Here is a 15,213-nt window from a genome sequence, read left to right on the forward strand (position 1 = left end):
AGACGCCATAGATTATCTGTTCTTAGATACATTTCTACGCATATAGACAAAAAGGTCTACGACTATGCCAATATTATAATGTTCCATTATTGTGTCAAGTCATGAATCAGACTTGTGGGATTGTTTTTATAACAAAAACTCAATTATATATATATCTCCATACAAAGGCAAAAATGTATGTACATGATCCGCATTACTAAACCTTTTTAGAAAAGCTATAACATTACACGTTACTAGAGTTGGAGCATCAATCATCACCTCCCACCAGAGAGTTGAGAGTCAGCGATGGAAGATGTGCCCGTAAACCCATTAAACACAGTGGAAAAATCCGTCATCGCAATACCGCTAAATCCGTCCCGGCCTCCCAAATTCATCATGCTCCCGGCTGACAAATCCAAGGGCGTTAATTCGGGCAACGGCATGTCACCTCGTAGATACTGTAACACTTGCCTCATACTTGGTCTAGCCCGAGGATCCGAATGTGAACACAACAGGCCAAGTTTCAAAACCATTTCAACCTCTTCGAGATCATAACCAGATGACCCAAGTTTCGGATCTTTCGCTTCCATTATGTTTCCTCTCAACCACAAACTGAAAACCCATTCCACAAGCAAGAACGTATCATCGCTCTGGCTATGGATCTCAATGGGTCGTCTACCGGAAACAACTTCTAAAAGAAATGCACCAAACGCATAAACATCGGTAGCGGTTGTGGCCCGTCCTGTCCGGGAATGTTCAGGTGCTAAGTAACCCAATGTTCCAACAACGTGAGTAGTCTGAGGATCCGACCCGTGATCATACAACCGAGCCAACCCAAAATCGCCGAGTCTACCATTGAAATCAGCATCTAACAAAACATTGCTAGCTTTCACGTCACGGTGAATCACAACTTGTTCCCATTCCTCATGAAGATAGAACAACCCTGAAGCAACTCCTTTGATAATCTTAGATCTTTGTTTCCAATCAAGTGTTACCTCTGGATTGTTGTAAAGATACTTGTCTAAGCTACCATTAGGCATGTAATCATAGACCAGAAGAAGCTCTCCTCTCCGGCGACAGTAACCCAAAAGAGGAACTAAATTCCGGTGACTCATGCGACCAATACTCACAATCTCCGCCACAAACTCTTTCATACCTTGTTTTGAATCATGTGAGACTCTCTTCACAGCGACTTCAATCTTCGTCGTCGGGAGAATCCCTCTGTAAACTCTCCCAAATCCACCGGATCCAAGAAGATCCTTCTCCTTAAACCCTTTGGTCGCGTGGTACAGCTCCTTGAATCTAAATCGGTTCTTCCCGAACTCCGTTTCCCAGTCATCAAGCTCTTCCTCGTACTTCTTCTTCCTCCTCACGATGTAGAAAGCGAGGAAGATGATAACGAAGATCAGAGATAGTGAAATCAAAGGCATACCGATTTTGTAGAATTCAGAGATTCGTTTCGGCTCAAATCGAGGAAGCTTCGGGAGTTTCGATAACGAAAGCATCGGAGCTACTCCGTTTAACGAGAAACTCCATCCGACTACGAAATGCTCAGAGAGAACTGAGCCAGTCGCAGATGAGAAACCTACATACATCTCTTCCAGAAGAATCGAAGATAGATCTTTCACATAGGAAACAAGAGGTCTTCTAGGTTTATGAGAATCGAAAGGAGCCATGGTGACATCGATTCGATGACTAAGATGATCGTAATCGATCCAAACCTGGATCCGTTTGCGACTAATCAAACTCAGATTCTGAAACACGTCGTGATCATCCCAGTACCCAGCCGTCGAGTAATTGGCCGATCGCAAACCATTGATATCGATTCCGACGTGATTATCATTTGGATCCCCAAACTCGCTGCTCTGTATTGTATCAAACTCGACGGCGAAGATATGATTCGTGTCGTTACCATTGTTGGAGATGTTGAAGAGACCGATGTATTGACTAGGAAGCGCGGAAGGAAGACCTAACGTCGGAGCTACGACGAAGGCGATTCCATGGCCGCTGAGCGTTGGGATCTGAGAGTGTATCGCGAAGACGAAGGTTGTGGAGAAGGAGGAAACGCTGCCGTTTCGGGAATCTTTGAACCGAATCTTTTCGGTATAGAAGGCGTGACCGGTTTTTTGAACCGATGTGTTGGTCAGCTTCAGGAGACCGTTGGGTGTGACAGTGGCGAGACCTTGGAGTGAGATGTCTGTTAATGGAGGATGAAAGCCATTGTAAGTGAAGCTGAGATTTTGAGAAGAAGATCTCAGAATCCGACAGAGAAGGAAGAGGAAGACAAAGACGAACTTGAGGTTGAGGTTGATGAACATGGCTGATTCCGGTTTAATCCGGTTTGGCGTAGCTCCGCTGTGTTTCAAACAAAAAGATTCAAAGAGAGAAGAATGAAGTTATTTAAAAAGAATGTGAAGAAGAGAGAGAGAGAGAGGATAAGAAAAGTCGCTGAGTGTATTCTTTGAGGCCACGGCTCTGTGATATTTGAATATAATTAATGTCAAGACTCAAGAGTGGTTTGGTGAAGTATTGATCAAGGATTTATAAAGCTTTTTGAGCATAATAATTTAATTCTATGGTTAATTGTGTTTTTTTTTTTATATAACACCAAAGCTAGTTTTCGTGAAGAGTATCTTAACAAAAAAGTTATATACTAGAACACACTTGATTATGATTGATGCATAAATAATCCAATTTGTCTGCATGTTAGGACTACAATTATCATTTGTCTATGTTTCTTCTTCTAGTGGTCAATGGTCAATGAGTGAGATGTTGATCACCCTTTTGTTTGTTTAGTTAAATTTAATCTTTGGGTCATTAGCTCATAGACTCATAGATAAACCATAATACCACTAAATTCGCGTCTATGATCTTCTGACTTTTTGAGGATTATTTTTATTTGTTAGTTGCTTAGATAGTTTACTTAACTGATTTCTATAATTCTATTATACAGATTTGCAGGAAAATATTTTAACAATGTTTTCTTTTTAATGCAAATGGAATCATATACACTAATCATTTATAGAAAACACATACAAATTTTTAAGGTTCGATGAAATAAATTAGACACTTAAGTTCTAGAAACGTGTTTTCTCCAAAATACTTGTAGGTTCTTTTTAAGCTTTGTTTGGTTATATTTCCAGAATTTTGAACCATTTACAAAGGTTTCTTCTTCTTTCTTTTTTTTTTTTTTCTTTTTTTGGGGTCAACAATATAATACTACTACTATATTAAAAAATTTAACTTGTACGAAAACTATCATTTCTCTAATTGAATAAAACGTTCCCGATGTAGACAGAAGTATTATTATTTCAACATTTCCAGAAATTAATATTTGTGTGAACATCGAAAGATTGTACTATAAGAAAAGGTGCATGTGTGTAGTGTACCAATCGAACAAACAAGCTTTGTGGCATGAAAGGCTGAGATTGACAACAAGAAAAAACAAAAATTGAGAGAGATTATCTTATTTCGGTTTGTGTTTTTATCTTATTAATTAGTGGCTATGTAACTAATGTACCATCATTAGAAAGAAGAAGACAATACTGACCGACATATAAAATATTCCTCTGCATATAATCTTTTTTGGAATATCTATATTAATTTTTAAAGGAAATTTTGAAATAGATAAAATTATATTGAAATGGGGTTTTGTGGGTTTGTCAGATTACAACTTGAAAAAGGTATGCAGTATACGGTAAGACGAAAGATTCTTTTTGACAATTCTCCTTGGCTGTGTTGGAGAAAACAAACTTGAAAATGTAGTCAGTATGATGATTTTCATTTCATGTGACATTTATGAAAAACGTGGACTTATCCATACGCCACACACACACGTACTCCAAGAAAACTGTTAGATTGTGAAATTATCCATTTTAAGAGCTTCTTCGGTGACGTGAAAACTTGTTCAGTGTAGGAAAACGTGAACGAGACTGTATATATCCATCCATATATATCCTGGATTCATAAGTGAAAGGAAATTAAAAAAAAAAGGAAGTGATGGAGGGAGAGAGAACAAAGACTTTAAAGGGAGTGAATGGGGATAGTGATGGCCATGGGGTGTTCATGTGTCAAGTGGACAAAGCTGGTCAAAACTTGTCCAACTTGTATTTCTTTTAGGAACCTTCTCAGTTTTTGACCTTTGAATCTTTGATTTCTTTTTGGTTTCAGTCAGCAGCTTACAGCAACATGACGATGGGTCTTAGTCTTACCATATGGTTTTCATTGAATTTGCTTCAACTTCAGTTGTTATTCCATTGATTCTTAAAGACTGCTTTATAGTTCGGATTCTGAATTGATACATTCACTGATTCGGAAGTCATACATTCACTGATTCAGAGTAGGGAGACATTTTAAAAATTGCTATCTAATTTTGTTTTTGTATTCATTCGATCCTCAGAAATCAGAATCAAATTACATGATCATTTTCTTATATAGAAACTGAATTATATCATTTACTAGTAATAAATAAAGTCTCTAAAGCAACGATTTTGATTATCGTATACCTCATCGATCAATTTTTACTCCTAAATGTCCACAGAGTATTATTATTAACTATGATGAACATTAAAAGAACCACAGAGGACGAGAAAAACAAGTCTAGTATGGCAACTGGTCAAAATTCATGATGTTACATTGTTACTGATTCAAAATTACTTCAGGTTTAATGTAGTTCGCACTTCTTCGGACACAAGAAACTTAACAGAAACTTTTTCAACTTTTACAAATCTGGATAGAGCTAGGCCCAGCACAGGACCAGGCCCAGGCCCAGGAACAGGTCCAGAGGTATTAAGCTGATATGTGACTTAAAGAGGAATTGGAGTTGATGATATTTATTTGCGTCCTAGATTACCATGCGAAACTCCAACATTGAAAAGTTAGTAAAAGAAATGTTCAAATTAGAATTGTTTTAGAAACCATAATAACTCTTTTTAAGATAAGCTTATGGAGTTTGTAGTCTTTGTCCATCTCAATTAATCGTTGGATAAGGCCAAGAGACTAATTAATGCGGAATCGTTCTATAGTTTGTTTCTTTAAGAAACTAAAACAATGATTATAATATCTTTAATTCCCTTGTTAACCACTTAAGTTATAAGTTTAATGTTCACGTCAACAACTTAACTAAGCAAGAGCCGTCATCATTATTATATACATTACAAAACTGACCAGTTAAACGTGTATGTAAGTAATTTGCTTCCCGCCACTAATATTAGATGTTGGCATCTTACCATCAGCCATCATATTTTGTTTAGTAGTGAACAAAAACATCAAGACAATCTAAACTCTTCTGAAAGTTAATTAACAATTAAGAAACATATATGATATATTTTCACTGTAATCGTATAAACAATATTCTGAATATTTTGAAATTTTATATCATGGACCTTGCCCTAAAGATTGATTTCTTTATCTTATATGGCTTAAAGTCTTGATCATATATAGATTTAATATAAAAACCTAAACTCATAAAGAAACAGTTGTGAACTACATTCTAAGTTAAAAATCCATACACTAGAAATTAAGAATAAACATAATATAATCTAAGATTCTAATAAAATATTGATTAACATTTGACATTAGTAAAAAGAGTTAATTATATAGCGTATACGAGATCGATGATACCGACGTATAGATAGCTCCATACATATCTCTAACTGGATGAAAATCTAACGCCCGAGTCAATAAAGCATATAGTTGTATAATGACTTTCATAAGTATTTTCTAATGACATTGATTAGTAGAAAATTGTAAAACATATATGTCAGCGATCGACCGTTCGCTTATACGTGTGTATATAGATGGGTTTTGGGGATACATTATACATAGCATATACTTTATAGTTAAGACATCGCTCATTTGTTTACATTTGTATATTTTGATCATGTATTCTAATATTTACAGTGTGTTTCATAAACTGTAGTTTCAATAAAGAAAAAAAATTGCGTATATATCTACATTGTCGGCTATATATATTTATTAGTATTCCATAAAAAGTTAAAATGTAAACGCCAAAACCAATTAAAAATATAAGCCAACCAATCTTCGAAAAGACAATAATATATAACCACATACATACATAACTTATCTTCATAGTTTTTGTCGGCTAGAAAAGGTCGGCTTTGACTTTAAATTTTAAAACGACCAATTATCACGTTGTATATGAGAGTATAGTTAAACCATTCTCATGATACAGCCATTACATTGTGATTTGTCAATTTTACATCTCTTCGCACGCATATTAAAACACTCCCTAGAATTTATAATTTTCTCTCGGTATCATATACAAATGAATAGAAAATACTTGGATCGTCGATCATATTCATGGTCGGGATCACAAGCAAGACCATACATATGCGATTTTTGCGAGAGAGGTTTCTCCAACGCACAAGCTTTAGGAGGGCACATGAACATCCACAGAAAAGACAGGGCAAAACTTCGACAGGCGGACCTAAAAGAAGAAGATAATGAAGAGGCCATTTGCACCACTTCGAGAAATCGGTTCGAGCAAGAGCTTATTGAGTTACCTTTCTTCGTTGACACGGTCGGTCCAAAAACAAAAGTAGAAGATGATAAAAGCGAAAACTGTATAGGAGACGAGGAAAGGAACAAAACGAGGATACTTGAAAGGGCTTTATCTCAAAGTGCAGAAGTGATAGATCTTGAGCTCCGTCTAGGATTAGATCCTTATAAGAAACCAACAAGTACGTAACCGTGTGAATATATTTATCACCAAGTATGATTGTATATGCAGTATATGTGAATAATTCCGTTTGACTAGATATTGGTTTGTTAATACACAAAGAACTAACATTTGTTATGTACATATATAATTAATGGTTACTGATTATTGTGATGAATTTTTACTCATTAATTTGTTACCATAATTGTTTAATACACATAATCTAACATTTGTTATGTGTACACTTGAAGGCTTTAGTTCTAACTCTTTTTCGTTTGTTCCTCGATCTAACAAATGTTGTAGCCAATGCGTTAGCCAAGATAGCTCTTAATTCTGTAACCTCTCCCTCCCTCTGTGAGATGTAACCGTGTAAACGTTAAGTTTCTTATATTTCAGTTTGTTGCCCAAATAAATTGTTTATTTACCATAAATATTATTGTGAGTCGTCTGAGTATGAAACATGAATGTACCGTAATTAATTATCCCTCATATAAGAAACATAGAAACTAAAGTAAACTACACGCATTACTCTTGTTTCAAAAAAATAAAATACTAATTAAGGAAATGTTATCAAAGAATTAATAATCATAGGTAAAAATAATAGCTCTAAAATAATTCGTAAACTAGGGGTTTTTTTTAGATCCAAAGAAAAGAGGGAGAGCATACAGTATGCATATGAAAGATTTATGTGATGCTTCCACATGGATTAACTATTTCAAAACGAGTAGATGAATTTAGAAAATACAAATAAATTTATAAATATATATATATATATATATATATATATATATATATATATATATACATATTGTTGGTGCAGATTTACATGATCATTGAACATATATTTTTGGTAAAAAAAAACTACACTCAAAAGGTATAAAATTTTCTTTGACGAGAAAACAAATATATTATTTCGAATCGTGATATGCATGGTCATGGACATGGTCGTGCCAATTGAAGAAACATCTATTTGAACAGTTTTACCAACGAAAAAAAAAAACCCTCAAAATACCACAAAACTAGTAAAACAAACCTGAAAAACAAAAAAAAAACTAGTAAAACAACAAAAATCCAAAGTTCACATTAAGAAAGATTCCAAAAATATTTGAGCAAAAGCCTAATCAAGTTGATATATAACAGACAATTCATAAGTTGTTTTAGAAAATAGAGAACATAGATGTGTAATAGACTATTACTAATAGTGTTGTAAACAAACCGATGTGTCGTAGTCAATAGTTTATTTATAAATAAGCTAATAATGGAAATTTGTAACCACGCGTCTATCAGTGATAGCAAAGAAAGGCTGCTTTCAAAATTTGAGGATGTTCTTTTGCTTCCAGAAACTTCTCCACATTTTATTCGTTTTAAACTAATTAATAAACGCGGTCCAGATCATGCCACGTGTTTTTAACATGACGTGGCATCCGAGGTGGCATAACCTCAATCCCCGTAATTGATTCTCCTCCCCCCCCTCTCAATTCAGTGAGTCAACTCGTTCTCTTTTTGTTTCTCCGTTTCTAGATTTTCTCCTTTGTAAGAAGACAACACGAATTTGTTGTGAAAGTGAAAACGTAGATCATTGGATTTTCTCTCTAGGGTTGTATTCTGATCTACGTGTGTGTGTGTGTTTTTATGGTGATTGTGGATTTGGAAGAATCTGTGCCATGAATGTTAACAATGGAGGAAATGTTCCGATTGGGGAATGTAAGGCGACTTTAGTTTACATGTCCGGTTACTTACCAGGAGCTGCGCCGGAGAAATCCCCTATTCTCTCTCCTGTTCCCGTGCGTTTACCGGCCGCTGTTCACGGTGGAGATTCGTGGAAAGATGTATGCGGCGGCGGTTGTGGATTCGCTATGGCTATTTCAGGTTGGATTTAGTGATTTCGGATTTGAAACTTAATTCGTGTTCGACAAAAGATCATAACTTTGGGTTCTTTGATTTACAAAGAGCTGTGTTTTTTTTTTTTGGGAATTCTACTGATCTTGTGTGTTTGTGGGTTTTAGAGAAGGGGAAGCTTATAACTTGGGGTTCTACTGATGATGAAGGACAAAGCTATGTGGCTTCTGGAAAGCATGGGGTAAAGTTCTATTAAGATGGTGTAAATTTTGACTCTTCTTCTAACCTTTTTGTTACTTAACTGATTCGATTCTCGTCTTTTCTTTATTACGATTGGTTAAGGAAACTCCAGAGCCGTTTCTTCTTCCCACGGATGCTCCAGTCGTTCAGGCTTCTTCAGGATGGGCACATTGTGCGGTTGTAACAGGTACGTGATTAGCCTCTACTCCTGTACTTTGACTTCTGTTATATTACACTGGTCTGTGTTTGAAGTAGTATAAAGGTAGAATATGTAGGATTGGTCAGCTGAAACATGAAATGAAGTATGATACTTGTAACTGTGTCTTTTATTCATTACTTGTGTTGGTGTGTACAGAGGCTGGTGAAGCATTTACCTGGGGTTGGAAAGAATGCATTCCATCAAAGGATCCTGTTGGAAAGCATCAGAGTGGCTCGAGTGAGCAAGGTGAGATCGGTTGGGATATCTTTGGTTTTAGTGGTGTAAATTTGTTATTGTTGATGGATATGCTATGTTTTGAATTGTGATAGTGATTCCATCATCACAAGGTTCAAATACAGCCAGTGGTATGACACTGCATAATGAGAATCGAAAGGTAGGGGAGGAATTGGTGAAGCGGAGGCGGGTTTCAACTGCAAAAGATGAAGCTGAAGGCGTTTCACATGGAGAGGACTTCTTTGCTACAACACCTTCACTTGTGAGTGTTGGCCTTGGAGTGAGGATCACCAGTGTTGCTACTGGTGGTCGGCATACTCTGGCATTGTCAGGTGAAGTTGAATAACCAGACTTCGTTACAAATCCGAGATGAGCTGGTACCTTGTAGTTGAAGATTCATTTGAGGATGATCATGTTTTTGCGGAAGTTTCAGATATAGGACAGATTTGGGGTTGGGGATATGGAGGCGAAGGGCAACTAGGATTGGGTTCCCGGATTAAAATGGTGTCCTCTCCTCATCTAATACCTTGCTTTGAATCAACTGGATCTGGCAGAGAAAAATCTTTCATATTGCATCAAGGAATAACAACCACGTCTACTCAAGTTTCAAGAGAACCTGGTCGGCATATAAAGGCTATTTCTTGTGGAGGTCGTCATAGCGCGGCAGTTACAGGTCTATTTTCTTTTCTGAGTGTTTCCGCTGTAGAGTACTGATGAAACTAATCATGCTATGGAAGTAAAAAGGTTACCTTGCAGTTATGTATTTCTAAATTTGGTAGTCAAAGACTAGTTTGGTCTTGATTGCTCATCCTTCCTAGTTGCAGATACTGGTGGGTTAATAACTTTTGGCTGGGGACTCTATGGACAGGTGAATGTTATACAGCGTAGCAACGTTTGTCTCTATCAAGTTGACTAAGCTTTTGACTTTAAGTGTATTCTGTATAGCCTCGCCATGTGCTCATGCTAACCCAACAATTTTCTTGGCATTTAGTGTGGCCAAGGAAACACGAATGATCAGTTAAGGCCCATGGCTGTGTCATCAGTGCAGAGCATACGGATGGAAAGCGTAGCAGCTGGATTGTGGCACACTGTATGTATCTCAAGTGATGGTAAAGTGTATGCCTTTGGTGGAAACCAATTTGGTCAACTGGGAACTGGCACTGATCATGCTGAGGTAACATCTCTAGTAATAAAAAATTTGTGACTTCTTCATGGTCTGGAATTTTTGTGCAGTGCATGAACTGAAATATTTGCTATACACTTAAATTGTATAATCTGTCTTCTGATGTAGGTTATACCGAAGTTGCTGGATGGCCAGAATTTGGAGGGCAAACATGCAAAAGCAGTTAGTTGCGGTGCGCGGCATAGTGCGATTTTGGCAGGTATGATTTTCAAATGTTAATGGCAGAAAGGGACCTCTCCAAACTGAACTGAGCCCTAGCAATTTGTTTTCAGTTATTTTAAAGAGAAGATACTAAAGAGCCCTTGCTTGTCAGATGCTGCAACTTGTATTCAGGTCTCCTTATGTATTGTTTTCAGTTCTAATTTGTGGTCTCTCTTTCAAGCGAGAGAAACTTATCTCCTTCGTTTTTGAACATATAACATGTTCGCAAAACACTTTGTATTCTATGATATATGCCTGATGTAGAAGCACCCTCTTTAATTTAGTTCACGATAAACTCTGTGAAGGAGATACTAGATGTGTTCTCTGTTTTGCTGATTTGCACTGCACTTTTTTGTTTCTGCAGAAGATGGTCGGTTGTTATGTTGGGGATGGAACAAATACGGGCAGGTACATTGTTGTTCCTGTTTTTCTTTGCTAAACCAGTTGCCTCATTATCAAAACCAGTTGCCTCATTATCAGTATATTTGTACAAATAGCATCTCATTTTTTGCATCCCTCTTATTACTCAACAGCTAGGCCTAGGGGACACGATTGACCGAGACATCCCTACACAAGTCCAGCTGGATGGCTGCAGACTGAGGAAAGTGGCATGTGGATGGTGGCATACATTACTACTAGCTGACTTACCCACTTGAGATTTCCCAACCAGGCACCAGATCCTCAAAACCAACACTTTCGTGTTTTCGCCTTGTGAAAGAGATGCCTACATGACAGAAGCTGTACATACATGCTTTTTGCTATATGTATTTTCTTCTTCAATATTTCCGTGTCTTCGTACTTTGATTTTGTATTGTGTAACATGGGAAAATTGCAGAACAGGAGAATAAAACTGTTTGGTATGAAAGGATCTTTAGGTTTCTTTAGAATGGGTGTAAAAACAGTTGGATATTTAGATTGGCAAAGAACGAGAAGTCGATGTTCTGCTCTGTACAGTCTTTTAATCACATCCCTCCACTTCTATTTTCTTTTACTTGTATCAGGAATCAGAAAACTATAGTTTTTTAAAGAGTTGGTAGGATAACTAATCTTCGTTATAATCAACCACGTAATGTGATTATAATTTCTGATAGATTTTAATGAACTGCTGAATTAGCAGGATGATTGGGATTTTTTTAGCATATTCCATACCAAAGTGTAGATCCACGGTCATATATATAATATACTTCGAATCACAAAACTTTAGTTATGACTAATTTTTAAACAACTACTGTGGCGTACATTCATTAAAAAAAAATATTCGAGTTAAACAATGTAACAACTAGGGATAAAATAAACTTAGTGTCACTGTGTCACACTATTAGTACAAAAATTTAACTAAAATATGCTGGAAGGCGCGAGCCTTAACATGATGCACTAGCAAACGTCAATAAGATACTAATTTATGGCGATTAAGGATCTTTAATTCTATAGCTTTTTCTTTAATTAAAGAACATTAGAGATCTCATGTTTTGCTACCTTATTTAGAACTATTTAAGGATTACTACATATATAGTACAAACTAATACTAAGAGACTCTTGCTTTTTATATAAAAAAATGTTGTGTTTACAATTGATCCTATTACTTCAGACTTCAGAGCATCTATGCTGCTGCATTGAAGCCCTTTCTTGCATAAACATCTCTACCTAAGATGCTCTTAGAGTTATACTGTAGTTTTTTTTTTTTTTTTTAATTCCTGAGAGATTCGAACTCTCGCGGGGAAACCGTTTTGACGGTCCAATGTCGTACCTGAGAAGAATGGTTGTGAAACGTATCCCTTACCAGAAAGACTTGTCACCCACGATCAGTCCGAAGTTTCGGGAAACCAGATTTGAAGTTGCTAATATAAAAGTAGTCAAATAACAAAGACAGTATGATTTAATGATTCCAATAATTTATGTTAAATGTGAATAAACTATATATGCTTTGGGTTGATTGGCCCTGTACCACTTTATAACAGGCCAGTTGGCTTCTGAACATACAAAGTATAAACAAATATATTCCTCGGAACCCATGTCACGTCGCAGAAGGTTTGTCTCGTCGCTACACCAAAGTTTTTATTTTGGTCATCACTCATCATTCAGTTATTGTAGTTCAGAAAAATAATAATCAGGGGTTAGAGAAAAATAAGACCAAGAAAAGAAGTGAAGAAAAATACATAACATATTTAAAATGTATAGAACAAATGGTCACGTATAGTGAACGCAATTAAAAAACATCTTCCACATGTGTTCGGACTTGTTAACGAAGATAAATATGTATTCAGAATTTTGGGTCAATTCAAGATATCAAAAACACAGCTTTTAATGTACCATGATGCAATCGGATACTACTTGACAAAAAACAAATACCATTATTTTACTTTAAGAGAAAACGGAAATCATAGTACACATGCAGCTAATATATCCCACACACTCACACTCCTGAGAAAGCACCTGCCCATAAAAAAATGAAGCTTCCATGGCTCTCTCCTCTTATCACCTTCACTCTCTCTCTACTCGTCTCCTTCTCTTCTACTGTAGAAGCTTTCAAACGATGCCCTAACTGCGGTACCACTCCAGTCCCATACCCACTAAGCACGAGACTCGACTGTGGCGATCAAGATTATAAGATCCGGTGCGACCAACGCGGCTCCTTATGGTTCGATACACTCAACGGGTCAAGCAATCCGATCAAAACAATTGATCCGTCAGGCCAACGGTTTGTACTCCGTCCACCAGGGTTCGAGCCAAACAAATGTGTATCGGTCGATATCAAGTACCACGGTATTCAGCTAGACCTGAACCTTCCTTTCAATGTTAGTAGCAGTAACACGGTTATAATCATGAATTGTACAAAAGATGGTCTAGATTCTTACAGCTCTCAAGGGTTTAACTGCTCAGACAATAGCTTGTGCCACAAGTTTCTCAACGAGAATCTTGAGGCGCGAGGAAAGTGCCGAGGCGTGTCATCGTGCTGCTGGTATAAAACCGGTGCATCGGTTAACACTTATAAGGTTTACAGGGCTAGGACAGAAATGTGTTCAGCTTATCAGAGTTATATGAATCTTGATCTGTTGTTGCCGGTTAGTAAATGGGGTGAACCGGCCGTTGAGATACTGTGGGAGTCTCCGAGAGAACCGGTTTGTAAGATTCAGGGAGATTGCAAAGATTTGGTGAACTCGGTTTGTTCAGGCGATTCGACGAATTTAGGACAGAAGAGATGTTTCTGTAAGAAAGGGTTTCAATGGGACTCGGTCAACGCACTATGTGAAGGTCCGGTCCGGTTTGGTCTTGTGATTTGGCTTTTGATTTGTTTTTGAGATTTGAGTCTTTTCATTTTAGCTAAATACAAAATTTGTTATTTGTTTATTTAGTTAACAGGTGTTCCAAGGGAAAGAAATGTAAAAAATGGAGCAATTTACCTTTAATTGGAGGTAAAACCGGATCAAATTCGGATTCAGGCCAGTACGGTTCGATTTGGTTTGATGTTAGACTGATTAGTTTGCGGTTGTGAACAGGTTTAGCCGGAGGTGTAGGAGCGATACTGATCGCCGGATTCGTAATGAAGATGATCATCTCAAAACAGAACCAGATAACCGCCGGAAGCCAGTCGTGGGCGAGCGTAAGGAAACTACATCGTCACTTATTGACTACCAACAGTACCGGACTCGATCGAATCTTCACCGGCAAGGAAATCGTGAAATCAACCAACAATTTCGCCAAATCAAATCTCCTAGGTTTCGGCGGATTCGGCGAAGTGTTCAAAGGAAACCTCGACGACGGTACCACCGTAGCTGTTAAACGAGCTAAGCTAGGGAACGAGAAGAGCATTTACCAAATCGTCAACGAGGTTCAGATCCTCTGTCAAGTTAGCCATAAGAATCTAGTGAAGCTTCTCGGATGCTGCATTGAATTGGATATGCCGATACTAGTTTACGAGTTTGTCCCCAACGGAACTTTGTTCGAACACATATACGTCGGAGGAGGTGGAGGACTATATGATCCTTTGCCTTGGCGGCGACGTCTCTTGATCGCTCATCAGACAGCTCAAGGACTTGCTTATCTTCACTCATCAGCTACACCGCCGATTTATCACAGAGACGTTAAGTCGAGTAATATTCTCTTAGATGAGAATCTTGATGTTAAGGTTGCTGATTTCGGATTGTCAAGACTAGGTGTGAGTGATGTGAGTCATGTTACGACCTGTGCGCAAGGAACCTTAGGGTATTTAGATCCAGAGTACTATCTTAACTTCCAGTTGACGGATAAGAGCGACGTCTATAGCTTCGGGGTTGTGTTGTTCGAGTTATTGACTTGTAAGAAGGCCATTGACTTTAACAGAGAGGAGGAAGATGTGAACTTGGTTGTGTTTGTAAGGAAAGCTTTGAAGGAAGGGAGATTTATGGATGTCATTGATCCTGTGATCGGGAAAGGAGCGACGGGGATGGAGATTGAGTCGATGAAGGAGCTTGGAGTTTTGGCCGAGCGGTGCGTGAAGGAGACGAGACAATGTCGACCAACCATGAATGTTGTAGTGAAGGAGATCGAGAGCATTTTACACAGTATTTAAAAATTGTGAAACGACGTTTTGTCCTGTGGTATAAGGATTTTGTGAATAAATAACCCCACAAGTGAATTTACATGTCACTTATATGAATGTATTGTATTCAAAAGATGTAG

The 15,213-nt window shown here is 37.4% G+C and overlaps 4 protein-coding genes across 4 annotated transcripts; 3 read left to right on the plus strand and 1 right to left on the minus strand.

Annotated features, from left to right (window-relative positions):
* Window positions 1-73: 73 nt before the first annotated feature.
* On the minus strand, window positions 74-2,497 carry LOC17886742 (L-type lectin-domain containing receptor kinase IV.2). Its single transcript, XM_023783491.1, has one exon. It carries the CDS (start codon window positions 2,295-2,297, stop codon window positions 255-257), a length of 2,043 nt encoding a protein of 680 aa, XP_023639259.1. The 5' UTR covers window positions 2,298-2,497; the 3' UTR covers window positions 74-254.
* Window positions 2,498-6,197: 3,700 nt separating this feature from the next.
* LOC17884711 (transcriptional regulator TAC1) lies at window positions 6,198-6,954 on the plus strand. Its single transcript, XM_006293198.2, has one exon. It carries the CDS (start codon window positions 6,266-6,268, stop codon window positions 6,686-6,688), a length of 423 nt encoding a protein of 140 aa, XP_006293260.1. The 5' UTR covers window positions 6,198-6,265; the 3' UTR covers window positions 6,689-6,954.
* A 1,190-nt stretch (window positions 6,955-8,144) lies between these two features.
* On the plus strand, window positions 8,145-11,519 carry LOC17885704 (ultraviolet-B receptor UVR8). Its single transcript, XM_006290825.2, has 11 exons — window positions 8,145-8,527; window positions 8,665-8,738; window positions 8,840-8,924; window positions 9,093-9,182; window positions 9,266-9,502; window positions 9,604-9,843; window positions 9,995-10,038; window positions 10,162-10,344; window positions 10,462-10,552; window positions 10,919-10,962; window positions 11,088-11,519. The coding sequence occupies exons 1-11, from the start codon at window positions 8,323-8,325 to the stop codon at window positions 11,208-11,210; spliced, it is 1,416 nt and encodes a 471-aa protein (XP_006290887.2). The 5' UTR covers window positions 8,145-8,322; the 3' UTR covers window positions 11,211-11,519.
* A 1,406-nt stretch (window positions 11,520-12,925) lies between these two features.
* Window positions 12,926-15,208, plus strand: LOC17885095 (wall-associated receptor kinase-like 15). The gene is made up of 3 exons (XM_006290673.2): window positions 12,926-13,806; window positions 13,908-13,967; window positions 14,052-15,208. The coding sequence occupies exons 1-3, from the start codon at window positions 13,002-13,004 to the stop codon at window positions 15,101-15,103; spliced, it is 1,917 nt and encodes a 638-aa protein (XP_006290735.1). The 5' UTR covers window positions 12,926-13,001; the 3' UTR covers window positions 15,104-15,208.
* Window positions 15,209-15,213: the final 5 nt, after the last annotated feature.

Source organism: Capsella rubella, unplaced genomic scaffold (assembly GCF_000375325.1).
Source record: "Capsella rubella cultivar Monte Gargano unplaced genomic scaffold, Caprub1_0 scaffold_5, whole genome shotgun sequence".
NCBI classification, from domain to species: domain Eukaryota; kingdom Viridiplantae; phylum Streptophyta; class Magnoliopsida; order Brassicales; family Brassicaceae; genus Capsella; species Capsella rubella.

Excerpts from the sequence above, each read along its gene's own strand:
- LOC17886742 (XM_023783491.1), bottom strand. The coding sequence starts at position 2,297 with ATGTTCATCAACCTCAACCTCAAGTTCGTCTTTGTCTTCCTCTTCCTT.
- LOC17884711 (XM_006293198.2), top strand. The coding sequence starts at position 6,266 with ATGAATAGAAAATACTTGGATCGTCGATCATATTCATGGTCGGGATCA.
- LOC17885704 (XM_006290825.2), top strand. The coding sequence starts at position 8,323 with ATGAATGTTAACAATGGAGGAAATGTTCCGATTGGGGAATGTAAGGCG. Across the intron at positions 8,739-8,839 it reads TGGCTTCTGGAAAGCATGGG|GAAACTCCAGAGCCGTTTCT; the intron begins GTAAAGTTCTAT and ends CGATTGGTTAAG. Across the intron at positions 9,844-9,994 it reads TCATAGCGCGGCAGTTACAG|ATACTGGTGGGTTAATAACT; the intron begins GTCTATTTTCTT and ends TCCTAGTTGCAG.
- LOC17885095 (XM_006290673.2), top strand. The coding sequence starts at position 13,002 with ATGAAGCTTCCATGGCTCTCTCCTCTTATCACCTTCACTCTCTCTCTA. Across the intron at positions 13,807-13,907 it reads GGTCAACGCACTATGTGAAG|TTAACAGGTGTTCCAAGGGA; the intron begins GTCCGGTCCGGT and ends TTGTTTATTTAG. Across the intron at positions 13,968-14,051 it reads CAATTTACCTTTAATTGGAG|GTTTAGCCGGAGGTGTAGGA; the intron begins GTAAAACCGGAT and ends GGTTGTGAACAG.